General features: G+C 37.2%; 2 protein-coding genes across 5 annotated transcripts; both read right to left on the bottom strand.

Moving 5' to 3' along the window:
• Positions 1 to 3: 3 nt before the first annotated feature.
• Positions 4 to 10,806, bottom strand: LOC142983873 (trypsin CFT-1-like). 4 transcript variants are annotated; one of them, XM_076131043.1, is made up of 8 exons: positions 10,730 to 10,806; positions 9,573 to 9,709; positions 7,692 to 7,777; positions 7,224 to 7,288; positions 6,180 to 6,379; positions 4,958 to 5,117; positions 2,843 to 2,994; positions 4 to 1,279 (listed from the first exon to the last, which is right to left on the bottom strand). In XM_076131043.1, the coding sequence occupies exons 1-8, from the start codon at positions 10,767 to 10,769 to the stop codon at positions 1,190 to 1,192; spliced, it is 930 nt and encodes a 309-aa protein (XP_075987158.1). In that variant the 5' UTR covers positions 10,770 to 10,806; the 3' UTR covers positions 4 to 1,189. The 4 variants fall into 4 exon arrangements, with proteins under 4 accessions (XP_075987158.1, XP_075987156.1, XP_075987159.1 ...); XM_076131041.1 differs by having other exon boundaries at positions 2,831 to 2,994; XM_076131044.1 differs by lacking the exon at positions 10,730 to 10,806 and adding an exon at positions 10,260 to 10,452 and having other exon boundaries at positions 2,831 to 2,994.
• Positions 10,807 to 11,625: 819 nt separating this feature from the next.
• Positions 11,626 to 17,327, bottom strand: LOC142983947 (trypsin-like). The gene is made up of 8 exons (XM_076131165.1): positions 17,140 to 17,327; positions 16,579 to 16,712; positions 15,858 to 15,946; positions 14,956 to 15,020; positions 14,334 to 14,533; positions 13,494 to 13,641; positions 12,799 to 12,962; positions 11,626 to 12,389 (listed from the first exon to the last, which is right to left on the bottom strand). The coding sequence occupies exons 1-8, from the start codon at positions 17,177 to 17,179 to the stop codon at positions 12,288 to 12,290; spliced, it is 942 nt and encodes a 313-aa protein (XP_075987280.1). The 5' UTR covers positions 17,180 to 17,327; the 3' UTR covers positions 11,626 to 12,287.
• Between the last annotated feature and the right edge of the window lie 283 nt (positions 17,328 to 17,610).

Here is a 17,610-nt window from a genome sequence, read left to right on the forward strand (position 1 = left end):
ACAAGGAACTTTTTTTTTTGTGGATCTCACAAACAATTGTTTCGGGTCTGGTTATACTTTGTGTCCGTTGTTAGTATGTTTGTCCCCGTGACACAAGAGGAATTCTTAGTGCGAGAGTTGTTTATTTAAGAAAAAAAAAAACGCATTAAAAATTCTTGACGGCAAAAAATGCAAGGTCGTACTCTTGCACAGCGGGGTGGATTCGAGTTCTAACTACTACCGTCAATTCGAGATGCCCAGCAGTGGGACTGTAATGGTTTATTACTACATTACTCCCACACCTTACATTATTACACATGCAAGTCATAGGTACATTAGTATTTGCTTAATAATAAAAACCCATTGCTAGCGATCTCCATTCGAAAGAGAACTCGTCATTTTGACCTCTAGAAAAAGTGTACAAAAATATTATTATTACATTAAATGTTTATTTAAAAAAATCTTACTACAAAAATATCACAAACATGGCAACAACGACTACTGGCTTTATATTACTGTTAAATTAAGCTTACAAATTACTTTTATTAGTTAAATTTTGTTCAAGAACACTATTTTCTTAACACAAGTTGTACAAAAAAACTACCCAAGTCTCAGTTAAGTTATTCAGTGAAATTTTGATGTTGTCACTTTAACCATCACCCTATAGATTATCGTATTTGTAGCGCAATTCTCTACAGTTGGTACTGTCGGGTATCGAGATTTTGACATTTAAAATGCACTGCCAAAATAGTTCCTACGGAGCCCGCTAGAGGCGCTAATCTGATTGTCGTGCAAAATTTGTCAATGGCTAGCAGCGATAGTCGATAGTGGATAGTGGTAGAGAATCGAGCTAAGGTCAATTTGGGTAACATTGACAGTGGGATATTGAACTAGTTTCGATTATTTTTTCATATGAAACCAATACAATTGATAAAGGTTTATTTTAGTTTTGCAAACTTTTATCAATTCATATGTAGAAATAATCGAAACTAGTTCAAATTCCCACTGTCAATGTTACCCAAATGATTCAAAGTTATCCAGGTTGACTGTACATTGCATTAACATTCATAAGCAGTTAAATGACCCTGAACATCTTAAATTAGGCAAAATGGGCACTGACTTGGTTCAAAGTCGTATAAGGTCTAATCCTTTCAAAATAGTCGTAAGTGAGCAATTTGCTCTAGGAACATACAGTTATACTAATACTCATCTACACGCTAAGCATTGCAAACACTAGAGGGATGAGCAGAGTTGTGAGCGCCACGGGAGTAGAAGCTGGTCCACTGCTCAATGCTATCACCTGTAATCAGAAATACGATAACATATAGTTTAGATTTCATATCTTAGAAGCTCTAGTTCAAAAGCATTTGAAATTAAATCTTTTATATATATAATTCTTCTGTAAGTGTGTATGTCACTGAACTTCTCTCTTAAACGACTGGACCGATTTTGATGATTTTTTTTGTGTGTGTTCAAGGGGACCTGAGAATGGTTTAGATTATTAAAAAAAGTTTAAAATTTTCAAATTAAAGACGTGTAGACAGGACAACGTCTGTCGGGTCCGCTAGTATTATTATAAAAACAGTCCACAAACAACTTCAAAGTTTAGAGTGATCCCAAAGAAAATAAAAAAAGAAAATGTACAATTTCCAAACTGGTAAAAATACTATCAGCCGGTTGTTTTTCTACCATTTTCAATGATCGAATAGCTATGAGGAAATTTTGTATGTAAACCTTAACTACTGTAGCACGATTCTGTTCAATCGAAACGATCGAGTTTCGATAGTTTGACATTTAAAATGTACTGCAAAAACAGTTTCTACGACGTCCGCTAGAGGCGCTGATTAGATTTTCAGACAACATTTTTCGATAGCTAGCCGGTTGTCGATAGTAGTAGAGAATCGTACTGCATATTACATGGTCTCCGTTTATATTCACAGGAAACGCAAAATACTACTTATTTGTGTTTTTAGTGTATTAAACAATTCATAACAGCAGCTCATAGTTTGGTAACGTGCCCGGTACATTAACAATAGGTTAGCCCTTTATTACATTTTAAATGGCGAAACGCAGGTATATTTCACTAACACTTTCAGTATAATAGAAGCTCGCGATTAAAATTTGAAAAAATTGCTCTACGGTGTATTATAGGCACCTTTTATCTAACAACTTGTACTGAAAAAACCCCCGAAATGAAATGTACTTAATCTATATTACACATGTAGACAATAACTACGCTTACAATAGATTGTAAAAGCATTACGTCCATTATAACCAGCTGATAACGACTGATAACCACTGATAAGAGAGTTAAAGGACTATTAGCGACGGCACGGTGATCTAATTGGATTTCCCGATAATGTAACTATTAAAGGAAATGAGGCGGATTACATATTACTATTTGTTATCTTAAAGGCAATTTTGCTGACTAAATATATTTTGCAAGTGTCAGACCTCTTGAGTGGATGAAATAAGTATTTTTTCGGAAGGAACATGTAATATTTTTATTTATCGTAAAGCTCATAAAAAAACCATAATGCGATATTGATATGATTGCAAGCGTGCAAATGCTATGCTTATATTATAAATGTAAGGATTTTTCACGCATATAACCGGTATAGGAACAATCCTTCAATGAGTAGGTAAGTATGTAATATTTTGTGTAATGCGATCGAAATCAAATAAAGTATATATAAACATACTTAAAAATTTCATAATATTATGTTTTTTTCTCGTTCTACAATGCATGTCGTCCTGACAACACAAAACAGAGAACGCAAACACTTTATTTTAGAAAGCACACACAATTCGTAAAAAAAATCCAGCTTTTTAAGCCCGAGACGATACGTACACGCAAGCTTACCGTGCCATTGATCCAGGACGTGAACTGCGACACCTTGGTGTACACCCCCGGGAACCTGGGCTCCGCGCAGCTGAACCCCCACGACGTGATGCCCACCACTATGCCGTTGTAGATCAGCGGCCCTCCGGAGTCGCCCTGACATGCGTCTGCGCCTGGAATAATAAAACATTAAAATTACTAACTATGTAGGTAATTGAACAATGAAAACCATTGTCTGTGTGGCGCGATCGGTAGTATATCCTATTGCTGATCATGACGTCCCGGGTTCGATTCCCGGGTCGGTCAAAGTATTGGTATTTTATAATTTATTATTACCTAGCTTCCGCCCGCGACTTCGTCCGCGCAAAAAAGTTTCTCGTAGAAAAAAGTATCCTATGTGAATCTAGGTTAATTTCAGTTCAAATCGTCGCAAATTTAAGAAGATTTGTTAAACCTTTTACCCCTAAGATGTGGAATTTATCAAAATCCTTTCTCAAGGGACGCCTACGTCATAGTTAGTTTATACATGCAAAGTCTCAGCCCGATCGGTTTAAAATATTATACATATATAACAGACGCGATTTTATAAATAGCGTCGGTATTTCGATTAATTCATCTTTTAAAGTTTTGTAAAGCCTCCTTAAAAGTAGAAACACGCTGGTTCTTCCCCGAAAGTTTAAGTAGAGTTTAAGTATTGAAGATAAAGTGAGTATTGTCTTGATAACAAGTAGCATAAATATTAGATTATTTTGTAAGATTACTGGCGTTATGCATTGTTACGTAGGTGCTATTAAATATTTTGAGATAGTAGATGTAGCAATTCTATATATATAGTAACATGTTATATCCCAGGTAACTGGGTACCGGGTTGTGGAGGTCAGATAGGCAGTCGCTCCATGTAAAAAAACTGGTATTCAGCTGCATCCGGTAAGACTAGAAGCAGACTGCAACATAGTTTGGAAAAAAGGCTAAGCTGATATAGTAGATAACAATTCTGTTATCTTCCGGCTAAGCTCATGTGAAGCGCAGTCTCCGATCTGCTTCTATTTTAAAGTCTATTTGAAAAAAGCGGACCTTTTTTTTTAATAAAGAGCTATTAAATCGTCATATTGTATCAGCTTCAGGGACTGGTCTTTAGATTTCTTTTTTAATTTGTTTTTAAATGATAACTCCCGCACTAAAAATTGCTCTCGTGTCGCGGGGACTTTGCAAACATACAAACAACGGACACAATATACAACCAGACCCGAAACAATTATTGGATTGCACAAATAATTGTCCCGTGTGTGAATCGAACCCACGACCTCCCGACGCAATGGTAGTGGCGTAGTGACCTAAACCACTGCGCCATTATGAGTGCGTTTAAGTACGTCTGTAATGTATGGAAAAGATTCGAATTTTATAACTTTCTTTTCTATTGGTAAAATAACAAAGTTATAACAATACATTTGTCATGCATGCACTTATACAAGCAATTCCTATAATTACAGTAAAATAAACAAGTTTCAATGGCGAATCGATTGAGTTTTGCAACTTTAAATAACTAAGTGGTGGTATGTAATCTTATCGGTAGAAGATAACATGTTACTTGATGTTACGTATTGACTCATCCCTTTATTACAACTGTAGGTAGGAGAATTCACACTATTGCAAACTGCAACTAACTATAGCGGGTCTGCAGGTCCTGTGCATTAAAAATATATTTAGTTTTCAGAAATAATGTAAGCCAAGCTTGTTGTAGCAGTCCTCGTTTTTGCTATACGATAATAGTTCGGCTACGGCGGTGACCAGTTTCATTGAAACCGGCAACAGTGACGGCTTTTGTCTATATATACTGTCCAAGTGAATAGTAAACTCTCTATTCCTTTACGCTCATAGCCCGGTCGGAGGGATAACCGACTCGAACAGATTTCAGGCATAGGACTGACGGATTAACGTGCTCTCCGAAGTACGGAGGTCGGAGGTCTATGATCTCAACTTCCTAACTCTGGGTTGTCACCGAAAAATTCTTAACGGTAATTCTCACAAACACCTTTTGGCATCACTCAGGATACGAACCTGAGACCTCTCCCTGACAGTACACTATTGACCACGACACAGCTGCAGTTAGGGACTAATATAACATGGTCTACTCACCTCCAATATCTAGTAGCCCCGCACAGATCATGTTATCAGTGATAGGGTACGGGTCTCCGGTGATTTGCTGCAGGTACAGGTAGCGTTCAGCGCAGACGGTGCGGTTCACCGTCCTGATCGTCACCTCGTTGAGGACTGATGATGCTGACGGGATGTTCACCTGGATAAACAAGAATACTGGTTATGTATTTATTTATCTAGGTTTTACCCGCGACGTCGTCCGCCACCTGAATTTTCACATGGGAATACGTCATTTTCCCGGGGTAAAAAGTCTATATATCAGCGTAGCCTTTCTTCCAAGCTATGTTGTAGTCGGCTTCCAGTCTCACCGGATGAAGCTAAATATCAGTGTTTTACATGGAGCGACTGCCTATCTGACCTCCACAACCCAGTTACCTGGGATAACACGATACCCTTCGGTAAGACTGGTTGTCAGACTTTCAAGCTTCTGACTACTATTAACGACTGTCAAAGATCTTCGAAAATGACGGCCGGAACCCACAATTAAACGTGCCTTCCGAAACACGGAGGAACTCGATATGTATAAGATGGTCACCCATCCACAAATCAACCTCGGCAAGCATGACTTAACCTTAGAGATCGATCCGCGCGTCCTGTTGCGATCCTGTTGTTAACTAAGCCACGAGCTCCTCCAAAAAAGTCTATTTCAAATTTCATGGAAATTGGTTCAGTAGTTTAGGCGTGATTGAGTAACAGACAGACAGACAGAGTTACTTTCGCATTTATAATATTAGTATGGATTATTTGTTTATGTACTGTTAAAGTAAATAATAAATAAATGTACCATGAATGCAGTTCAATACCTACTTACATTTATTGTTTTTATCCGATTTAAAAAAAGTGAGGAATTCATCAATTGGGAATTTTCTTCATTGTTATCTCATAAGTTTATATTGGGTATGATGATGATTTGATGATTTATTTATTTAAAAGCTAATGCTTCCATGTGATTATAAGTGGTTTTACTTAATTATGTAAATTTGATAAGGTTCAACGAGTAGTCAGTTTTTAAGATAACCATAAAAAACATGACATGTCATTTAAAGTCCATTTTTAAATTATTTTTTTTTGTATTAAAACTAGTAAAGAAATTACAGTAAAAACTATTTTTAAGGCAGATACAGTAAAAAATTTAGGCCGTAGTGCTTTTAGTTAAACACTGGAATCTACAAGCTTATAACAAAAGCTAAATTTAACTTACATTAGTCCTTCCCCATCCCACAGTGACCACACTACTGTTATTGGGCAGCGTGGCTCCGAAGAGAGGAATGTACGCTGTCTGGACCCTGGCGTTGAGAGTGACGCGGGAGGACAGCAGCATCACCGCCACGTCGTGGTCGCGCGCCGGAGTGCCGTAGCTCGGGTGTATTGCGAGACCCTTCACGTAGTGGACGGCACCACCTACAGGAGATATAGGTACGACAAATTAGTACCAGTTAGATACCAATCTCTGTGGGAGTTGGAAACATGAAATATTAGGTCGGGGAAAAAGTCTTTTCGCATTATAGTATGTATGAACTTGTAATAAAATCTTTTCTCTACACAAAAAAGCTCGATATTTGGGTACCTCACGAGCTCACTGAAATACTAACTATTGCTATTGCTTACATTGATCTGATTTTTGTTGTATAGCCTTATAATGATACAAGAAATAGATAGTATCAATTAATGTCTTTCACTTTTATCAACGTTGTATATCGAAGTTAAGTACTGTTCAATACGTAACACACTTATAAATTATTGACGTCATGTTATAGCTCTAAGAATTCTAGGTAATTGAGTAATACTGTTTTGGACTAAGATCAGATATTATTCGCTTTTTTTTTGCTCCAGGAAGACTTTACGGAAAAATACAATTAAAGATTTTCATTTAGGTATATTTTAGGTGCAAGCAGTGATAGCCTAGTGGTTTAGGTTGGCACCTCCCACGCAAGTGGTCACTGGTTCGAACCCAAGGCAACACACCAATGACTTTTCGAAGTTATGTGTGTATTATAAATAATTATCACTTGCTCTAACGGTGAAGGAAAACATCGTGAGTAAACCTTCCATGCCTAAAATTTGTTTAAAACATTTATTGAGGGCATGGAAAGTCCCCAACCCGCACTTGGCCACTTGGCTTAACCCCTAGTTTGGGAGGAGACCTTTGCCCTGCAGTGGGACATTAATGGGTTAAATTTATTTATTTATGTACGTTTTAGGTAATGAAGGTCCACCAGTCTTGGTAAAAGGAGTTTTAACTTACCAGAACCAAGGTTTGTTGTGCCGGCTCTTATTGAGAACGGAGTTGGGCTTGCCACATGACCATATCTGAGAAAATAATAGGAAATTATACGTAATAATATGTATAACTGTCAACTATTTCGTATATTTAATTATTAAATTATAAATATTTATTGCTTATTCATGGATACTGACATATTAGGCCAGGGAAAAAGTTATGCCGTATTATAGTATGGGTGGTTCGATTCCCAAACGGAACAATTATAATTATTCCGGGTCTGGTTGTACTTTGTGTCCGTTGTTTATATGTATGTAATAGTTTCCACAACACTAGAGCAATTTTTGATGTGGGAGTTGTTTTATTTGACCTTTGCCCAACAATGGAACAGTATAGGTTAAAAAAAAAGTTGTTTTATAAAAGAAAACGGAAAAGAAAAATTATTGCATCATAGATTCTGTCATCGTGTTATTAAAGTTTAAAGTAACTTACTCATCAATAAAACAATGTGCCGCGGAGAGCACGTGTCGTCTCGTGATCAATGATCCGGCACAGATCAGACGCAGGTAGTACTGGACCTGTATATAAAGTTAACATCAATGCACCGTTTATATTATATTATACTGTCTGACGGCTCACCGGTCGGTAAACGATCTGTGAGTTAAGCAAACCTTGGCGCGGTCATACCATAGATTGGTGACCGCATAGTGGCATTTGAGCTGGGCGTCTCCGCGCTTCGGAGGGCACGTAAAATGTCGGTCTCGGTTGTTGTCAATTAAGATAACAGTAGTTAAGCCACGTTACATAAGAAGAAGAAGAAGGAGGAGGTTTAAAACTACCGGCCACTCTTTGAATCGCCAAATGATTTTAACAATATTTCTATTATACATTATTAATTATGTAAGGAGCTGCTACCAACACTACCGAACAAACTTTACTCATAACATCAATTAAATCAATGTATTAAGGTGCTAATAAACCAGTAATCAATAATGTTAGAGGCATGATGGGAACATCTACTTACATGCACGCAAGCGACCCAGGATTCGAACCCGAGACCTCTCGCACGGCAGCCGCATATACTACCGACCGCGCCACAGAGGCAGTCAAGCGTACATACGTAACAAGTATATAAGCGTGTACGTGCACGCACGCGTACGTGTTCGTGAAGAACGTGGTGGCTTGACTATGTATCTAAACATGCACTATCACAAATGAGGTTACAGCTTTTATGAACTCATAAAGTTATCACTTGAGATTAGGCAGATAAAGTTTTATAGAGCAAAATATGCCTAATGCTTAGCTGTGTTATAATCTATTCAAACCTGTCTCATACCGGATCTATTAAGAATTATTCACTATAGTCCAACGACTAAGTAAAGAGCCATGTATAGGTTTGCAACTGTCGGAGGTATAAAAAAAATGTAAATTAAAAATACCAGTGTGTGACTAACAGACTAACGGTGGCATGTTTAATAAAGCTACTCATTTAAACAATACACCGAATTACTGACTACACACATACACATATATAATATTACGCCTTTTTCCCACAAGGGTAGGCAGAGACCACAGAATGCCACTTGGTACGATCCTTGCAAACTTCCCTTGCCTCATTCACATCCATACATCTTCATCTAACTTATTAGAGACTAGCTTCTACCTGCGACTTCGTCTGCCACCTGAGTTTTCCCATGGAAAAGCGTCATTTTCCCGGGGTCAAAAGTAGCCTATGTCCTTTCTCGGGTATTAAAATATCTCCATACCAAATTTCATGCAAATTGAATCAGTAGTTTAGGCGTGATTGAGTAACAGATAGACAGAGTTACTTTCGCATTTATAATATTAGTATGGATTATAGAGAGTAGATTATAATCTAGATAAATATTGCATGCCAGGGCTCTCTACTAAGTTGTCGTACTATAGTAACAAGGACAAGAACTAGACGGCTGATATATCAAGTGTCTACAGTTGAAACACTTATGTAATTATCTTTCACGCTGGGGTGATTCATATGCTAATATAAGTCAATGGAAAACAATTATTTACAATTTAAGTATGTGTTTATCTTACAGCCTATGACGACAATGACTCATATAGGTTTTCCTTTAATGATTGGTGACAATATCATTTCTATTTAATTTTCGAAGATCTTTGACAGTCGTTAACAGTAGTCAGAAGCTTGAAAGTCTGACAACCAGTCTTACCGAAGGGTATCGTGTTATCCCAGGTAACTGTATTGCGGAGGTCAGATAGTCGCTCCATGTAAAACACTGGTATTCAGCATACGGTGAGACTGGAAGCCGACTCCAACATAGCTTGGAAGAAAGGCTAAGCAAATATATATATAACTAAGGGTTGTAAACTGCTTACCTGCACAGTATAAGGGTAGGCCTGTATAGTAGTGGCTGAACCACCAATGATTCTTGCTTCAGTCGCCGACGACGGCTTCAACTCTGCCATAGTGATGTTGTAGTCTTCCGGAAATGCATCTAACTCTTGGGCACCACCTTGTATATGATATACACATTATATAACAGTATTTATGTATTTAATAGCTATACGTTTGGTAACAGTTTATACCAATAATTTTATAACTTGTGGCTAACATGGTAAATGTCGAAACGCGGGTATATTTCACACAGCTTTACCTTCACTTTGAAATATAATAGATGTTTTTTTTGTTTAACCGGCGATCCTGGCTTTATGCCTAATTCCGGAAATAATATATACTTAATAGTATCAAATAAAATAAATTAAAAATATTCTAAAGTCGTATTTTTGCGATCATGTTGGAACAAAAACAAAAGTTTTGTTATGATTTAAAAAACGTTTAAAAGTTTAATAAACACTTTTTTGGAGTATGAAGCACAAAGTAATTGCCTTACTTACTTCCGCACAACAAAATCAATTAAGCGACTTTTACAAACATACAAACAAAACAATCAGACCAGAAACAGCATAACAATTTGTATTTTTGCGTAAAATGTCATAATCCATCTTGGACGTCGACAGAGTGGATTAAGCAAGCCGATAGTAAGATTATAAAGATACACAGACGGTTATCCGGAACAAACTTCTTTTGCAGCCACACACACAACAATTTTTATTGCAATACTTGACACATTTTTTATTAAAGGCATAGTTTTATCGCACATATTTGTCTTGACTTTTAGCCCTGACGAAGTTTATAATAGGGGTAAACAATAGACATTTCTTTGATTCTATGTTTTTTGTTTTACATGACACATTTCTTTCTACCGCCAAATATTAATTAATAGTTACTACCTACTACCATAACCCACACTGTGTAAAATTACCGCCTTTTTATTATATTCTACATTTATTTGTATTTCTGTAGACAAAAGACTCTCGTGTATACCCAACCCTTAATTATTTACCGACCATGTTCAATTTTGCAACAGAAAACTTTCCCAGCACGAATACAAAAACACTTTTCCCAATATGGGAATCACTATTTTTTTCCATTATATAAAATTTTCACAATAATTAATTAAATAATTTCTTACATGTTGTAACAGCGATTAACAATAAAAAGTAACACAACATGTTTGTTTGTAATCGTCGGACAGTATGACTTGCCCCAGTAAACACGTTATCAATATTGATAAAGCATTTTATCGGAATCATCCAATTGATTGCAAACAATCTTCGTGGGACTGAAAAGGAGGCCTTTTTAAAAAACTATGTTACTTTTATGACATACTTTCATGTAAAATACAATATAAGTTTTGTTTTCTATAGTAGGTAGACAGAGACTAAGCACTACAATGACTTGGATGTCACCTTTTGTACTTTAAACTAATGACTAATGCCTGAAAACGGACAATCTCACTACAGTAGAAAGTACTGAAGTAGAAATGGCCCTAAGCCTTATTTTCAGGTGTAACAAACAATGGCGTCTTCCTAAACGCTAGGAATTTCTCGCCAAGTCAATAAGATAGAAATGGTCATATATGTATCTTGACTTTAATTGAGATAGATCGCAAATAGCGTCCTAAAGGGCCTAAATTGATAGACAAAAAGCGTGATTTAGCTATACTAAGTGGTAGATATAGGGTTGCCAGATAGTCGGAATTTCCAGGATTGTCCCGGAAATTGCGTGTTGTCCCGTGTCCCGTAATTTTACTTTGCTGTCCCAGAATGAGAAAATACTTGTTTTTACTAAGCTACGATGCTACGACGTTTTTTTTGGTCATTCCTACTGAATGTAGTCTCGGACCGGAGACCAAAACTCTGATTCCGTTTTGTGGCCCCAGAAGTGTCTCGGAAATAATCAGCCTGGATCTGGCAACCCTAGGTAGATGATCGCCGATGTGGACAAGGTGGGATAAACAATGATAGAATTACAATAAGCAATAAAAACCAATACAAAATCGTAACAATCACATTTTAATAACTTTATGTTTACAACAAATAATTTCACAAAATAATTTAGCCACTTCTTTGACTTTAAGATAAGTGTTACTTAAAGCTTTACTCCTTTTGTTTCATACAGTGTATTTTATTAAACGGGCAAACAAGCACTTATCTGTAAGTCCTGAAGATTATCTATACTAATATTATAAAGCTGAAGAGTTTTTTTGTTTGTTTGAACGCGCTAATCTCGGGAACTACTGGTCCGATTTGAAAAATTATTTCAGTGTTAGATAACACATTTATCGAGGAAGGCTATAGGCTATATATCATCACGCTACGACCAATAGGAGCAGAGTACCAGTGAAAAATGTTACAAAAACGAGGAAAATTATGATTCTCTTATGTGCCAGGGTCTTATGGGTCAGCTAGTTTCTAATAACTCGTGAAAAAAGACAGCATTTCTATTCGTTGTTTCCTCATAGCAGTGCTACACTTCGCCAGTTATTAGATCAGTTCTTGTCACTTGGGAATTGAACCCAGCTCATTGTGGTCATGTTGCAGACAATACAGCTTGTTTTATCAATTTTCGTTAATAAATTGAATATACGTCAGCTTGTGACTACGGCCAAGACAACGGGCCGAAACGTCCAGCAAATCCATGCATTTTCACTACAGCGTATAATTTTACAAGTTTGAATGGTAATACTTTTATATCTTCACGCTGAGCATCTTAAATGCAAGTGGTATGAGCAGAGATATGAATAAGACGGAATTGCTTGCTGGTCGACTTCCTGTTGCCCCGTTCGTTAACTGTAATTGAATAAAATACAATTAAATAAATTAATTAAATTCTTAATCTTACAAATAAGTGTCTGATAGCAAATGTTTATTGATAAATATTAATGTCCATGGCGGTACTAATTTAGATATTAAATACATTTGTTAAGGAAAAACATTTTTTTTTCTTGCTAAGTTAACCGAACTTATTCGGGAGTGGTAAATGCGACCGCTAATCTTTCAAAATCATAGCTAGCAGAACTGTATGTTACTCTTTCAGTAGAAAATACTGGACGGATTTGAACGAAACTTGGTACACTAATAGGTTATAACCTGAATTAACACATAATACACTTTTTACGTCGTGAATTTTGTCACGCGGACCAAGTCGCGGGCAGTAGCTAGTGTTATAACAAATGTAGAATTATTATAGCATTCTTACACTATATATAATGGTGTTGTTGATCCAGGAGGTGTAGGCAGCCACCTTAGTGTAGACCCCCGGGTGTCTGGGGTCTCCGCAGCGCTGCCCCCACGACGTGATGCCCACCACCACGTTCTGGTACACCAGGGGACCCCCAGAATCACCCTGACATGTATCCGCACCTGAAAATAAACAATTAAAATATACACTGGAATGTAGAACTTCCATCTTTATTTAAAGTCGGTTCAAAGGATATGACTTGCGAGGTCGCAAAGAAACGAAATAGGAAAATAATCTAGTTTAGATTTCGTACGGATTTAATTTTACTGTCATTTTCATGGTCAAAGTGCATAGGGTCTTTAGCGCTATCTCCCGATTTTAGTTAATAGTCGATGTGAATCATCTTGTCAGCACGTTCTCGTATCAAGAGTTCAAAATTAAAAATTGCAAATTTCATGCACATCGTTCTACGAAAATCAATACTCAGCGATTATTATAGTATTCAAGCGACTACTGCCATACAAATCCATTGAGGTTAGTGTACTAGTCGCATCTCTCGACTGTATTTGTTTGGTGGTGTTCACTTGAAGACTCAATTAAGTATGGGAGATTTGCGTAGCCTTGTGTATGAAGGGCCTAACTTTTTACTTTTCATCAAACAACAATACTGTTCAATACCCAAAAAAGTTTTTTTTCTGAACAGTGTCACTCACCTCCGACCCAGATTCGGCCGGCACAGATCATGTTCCGCATATCCGAGGACTGCATGTGGTACTGCCTGGCGCACAGCTTGCGGCTCACCGTGGCCAGGGTCACCTCCTTCAGTATCGCGGAGTGCTGATTAGAGTGTGTCTCGGTATACTTGAAATATAGATACTTTATTAAACCGGCTTACCTAATTCTTCTTTTGACTTTTCTATGTTTATCCCTACAATCAGTTCAGCGGTTTGTGATAACGTAACAGACATAAGTACAGACTATTTCATCCTACTAATAATTATAAATGCAAAAGTTTGTGAGAATGTACATATGTCTGTATATATGGATGTTTGTTACTCTTTCACGCAAATACTACTGAACCGATTATGATGGTATAAAGGTAGCTGAAGACCCAAAATAACATATTTTTTTTTTTTTTTTATTTAGCCTGTTTCTATGTCCCACTGCTGAGCAAAGGCCTAAATAACATATAGGTTACTTTTTATCACGGAGTTCCCGAGGGATCGGGATTTACACGGAAAGGGTTTCCACGTGGACGAATTCGCGGGCGGCCTTTAGTTTATAATAATAGTGGGATAAAGTAGTGTGTTTGATAGTTAAGAGTAACTACTGTCGAAATGAGAGGTGATAGCCAGTCAACACACACAGGAACACTTAGTCTAGTTCGGGGTTAGGGTCTTTATAACAATAATGAAACTTTACGTTTTATAAAACTTTAAAACGTAATGCAATATTGCATTTATCTAGCTCTTAGCCAACATAATGGACTCAATGGCTAGCCCCTCCACTTCGGGAGAAGACCCTTGTCCAGTATTGGGACAGTATTTACTTACATTCGTATTGCCCCACCCCACTGCCACGACAGGTCTTTTATCAGGAACGATCTCTCCAGGGATCGGCACGTAAGCGACCTGCACCTCCGGGCTGAGGGTCACGTACAAGCTCAGCATCAACACCGCCACGTCGTTGTTCTGTGTTTGCCTGTTATACGCCCCGTGTGTCAAGATCATTGATACATATTGTACTGTACCTCCTGTACAAAACAAAAAAGAAGAAAAAGAAGAAGAAAGAAGAAAGGAGAAGAACAAAAAAGTTGATTCGTAAAAATAATACTCCAGTATTGACTTTTTGTGACATACAATCAATTGTGGGCCCTGGCTGTCATTTTCAAAGGTTTTAAACAGCAGTCACCAGTAGCCAAAAGCTTGAAAGTTCAACAACCATTCTTACCAAGGGGTATCGAGTTATAACCCAGGTAACTGTACATGTAAAAGTACCTATATGTAAAATTAGTAGATAGTCACTAGGCACATGTAAAATTCTGGTATTCAGCTGCATCCAGTGGGACTCAAACATAGTTAGAATAATGGCTAGACGGATTGCATACCTAATCTACTCAATAGAATAAAATTTCTTCTACGGGACCACAGCTACAGTTTATAACAATTTACTTACTAGTGCCTAGTGTTGCGGTCCCGACTCGAACTGAAAATGAATCTGGGCTGGCCACTTTACCGTCTCTGAGAACAAACATATTACTAGATTAACTATATTTAATATATTTATTCGTATGCCGTCTTTCAACTTTAATATTGTATAAAATATTTTCGTAGGTGCAGGCAGAGGTGCCATACTCCCATGTTTCGCATATTAACAATAGTAGATCCATGTAATAGAGCGCAAGCCTTTTGTGTTTGGCACAATGCAAAATTCCGGGCCGTTTTAGAGAAATGTTGACATTAGAAAAGACAAATAGCACCTTGCCTGACCCGGGAATCGAACCTGAGGTCTCGTAATCAGCAGCCTGGTGCAGTAATGACCGCGCCACAGAGGCAGTCACTATTTTATTAGACGGCCTAATTAAAAAAAAGCGTCCTATCGAATTATTTTATACATCTACTTATAAGTAACAACTAACAATAGAACATGACCTTGTACCATAGTTAAACAAATGTTTTCCTCACATACAATCCGGAATAAAACAGTAAAATACGTCCCGATAAGTACAATAACTAGCTGACTTGCGCAACTTCGCTTGCGTCACATTAGAGAGAATGGGTCAAAATTTTACCCGTTTTTGTAACATTTTTTACTGGTACTCCTATTGGTCGTAGCGTGATGATATACATATATCAGCCTATAGTTTTCATCGATAAATGGGCTATCTAACACTGAAATAATTTTTCAAATCGGACCATTAGTAGTTCCTGGGATTAGCGCGTTCAAACTAACAAACAAACAAACAAACAAACTCTTTAGATTTATAATATTAGTATAGATTAGTATAGATTAAGCTTAATATTTAATTTTGTTAAACTCGCGCACCGAATAGACGGGGAAGGAAATAGGATACTTACTTTTGTGAAACAAAACAATGTGCGGCAGAGAGCACGTGTCGCTTTGTCACTAATGTACCCCCACACCAGAGCTGCATGTGGTACTGAATCTGTGAATGAACATTAGTAGGTATAGTCAGTTTCAAAAGTTGTTAAAAATATTCATTAGAGCGTACGGTCCGTAAGGATTTGTTGCTGTGTATTAATTTCTGTGGCAATGCATCCACGGGATCGTCATTTCGATGCCATAGAAACAAATCATCACGGTTCGTAATTTCGTATGCTGCGATTCGCCGGACGCGTAGCTTAAGTCTTAAAGCTTTGTCTACGCTAGGAGAGCTAAGCACGAGTCGAGCACAAAATTATTTTAATGACTGCCTCCGTGGTGCAGTGGTTAAGGTCACCATGCCGCTACCATTGCGACGGGAGGTCGTGGGTTCGATTTCCACACGGAACTTTTATTTGTGCGATCCACAAATTCGTGCTTTGTTTGCGTTGTTTGTAAAAGTCCCCGCGACAAAAGAGCAATTCTTAGTGTGTGTGAGTGCTAGTTCGAGGCTCTTAAGTCAGTCCACGCTACACAAATTTCTGCTCGGTTCCTCTAGTAGACGCAGCTTAAGAAACGCTTAGTATTAACTGTATAATGAAGATCAATGCACTTCAATATAACAAATCAAAATAGGTACACTATAGACACCTAGTTGGTCGCATTGATCTTCGTTATCTAACATTGACAACAAACCTGCACAGCAAAGGGGTACTTCTGTATAGTAGTATCTACACCGCCGACTATCCGCGCGTGTATTGGCGACATTGGCGTCTCTGAACTGTTGGCGACATCCTCGGGAACTGGCTCTGGTAATTTCACGCTACCCTCTGTGGGTGATTACAATGTATTTTTAGCATATAGTAGCTTAGGTACTGCTGAAAGTAAATACATTTTAGGTAATGACAACATATTTATAAGAATTGTTACTAAGTTAAGCTTGTGGGGTACAAGTGGTTAAGGTATCGAAGTTATCATCTAAATATTGTTATTCGAAGCTCACTCTCCGCATATTATTCGAAGCTAATTTTAATCTAAGTCAGAGGGGCAAATTAAGGGGACAGGTACAAGTCCAGGCCAGTTCAAGCCGCACCATTTAGTAGTATTTTTATTCATCTAAATTAAAATTGATTCCCGAGTCCGGGATGTGTGTGAAAAAACAGATGTCTTTTATAACATTTTTGATTAAGGTAGCTGGTACTAGTACAAAGTAGACCTGCTGCAAAATATTTGTTAAAATATTAATTAAAAAATTACCTGCTACTGTAACGACGAACATGAAAATAAGACACCACATATTATAAAAGTTAAAATTTTCAACTGCTTCTAATTGTATTGTTAAAAATATTTAATGAAATTATTCATTTACAAAAACTAGTTCTATTATGTAGATTGAGTTAATAATTGACTGAATGGGCAGTACGTTGGCAGTAAACAGTGTTACCGCTATAACGCCTGCACGATCAGTAAATAATTTACTTTGAACCTACGAATAACTAGTTATTTTTTTATTATTACGTAATCGGGAATTCGATACGCGTCATATATGGTGCCGCCGTAAATAGGTATATAAGGAACTACCTACTAAACTACTATATTTATATAATTATTAATTGTCACATCAGGGGCTAATTTTGCAAGATTTTATGAATGAAAATGTCATAACCTAATAAATCGTAACATTTATTTATATGTTGATACTTGATCGGAATTATATTTTGAACATTT

Source organism: Anticarsia gemmatalis, chromosome 25, assembly GCF_050436995.1.
Source record: "Anticarsia gemmatalis isolate Benzon Research Colony breed Stoneville strain chromosome 25, ilAntGemm2 primary, whole genome shotgun sequence".
NCBI classification, from domain to species: domain Eukaryota; kingdom Metazoa; phylum Arthropoda; class Insecta; order Lepidoptera; family Erebidae; genus Anticarsia; species Anticarsia gemmatalis.

Coding starts and splice junctions, on each gene's coding strand:
- LOC142983947 (XM_076131165.1), bottom strand. CDS start 17,179: ATGTGGTGTCTTATTTTCATGTTCGTCGTTACAGTAGCAG. Junction 16,713..17,139: donor GTTCGTCGTTACAGTAGCAG/GTAATTTTTTAA, acceptor AATCACCCACAG/AGGGTAGCGTGAAATTACCA. Junction 14,534..14,955: donor GACCGCAACACTAGGCACTA/GTAAGTAAATTG, acceptor TGTTTTGTACAG/GAGGTACAGTACAATATGTA.
- LOC142983873 (XM_076131041.1), bottom strand. CDS start 10,769: ATGTTGTGTTACTTTTTATTGTTAATCGCTGTTACAACAT. Junction 7,289..7,691: donor GCACATTGTTTTATTGATGA/GTAAGTTACTTT, acceptor TTATTTTCTCAG/ATATGGTCATGTGGCAAGCC. Junction 1,280..2,830: donor ATGGCACGGTAAGCTTGCGT/GTACGTATCGTC, acceptor TTCTGATTACAG/GTGATAGCATTGAGCAGTGG.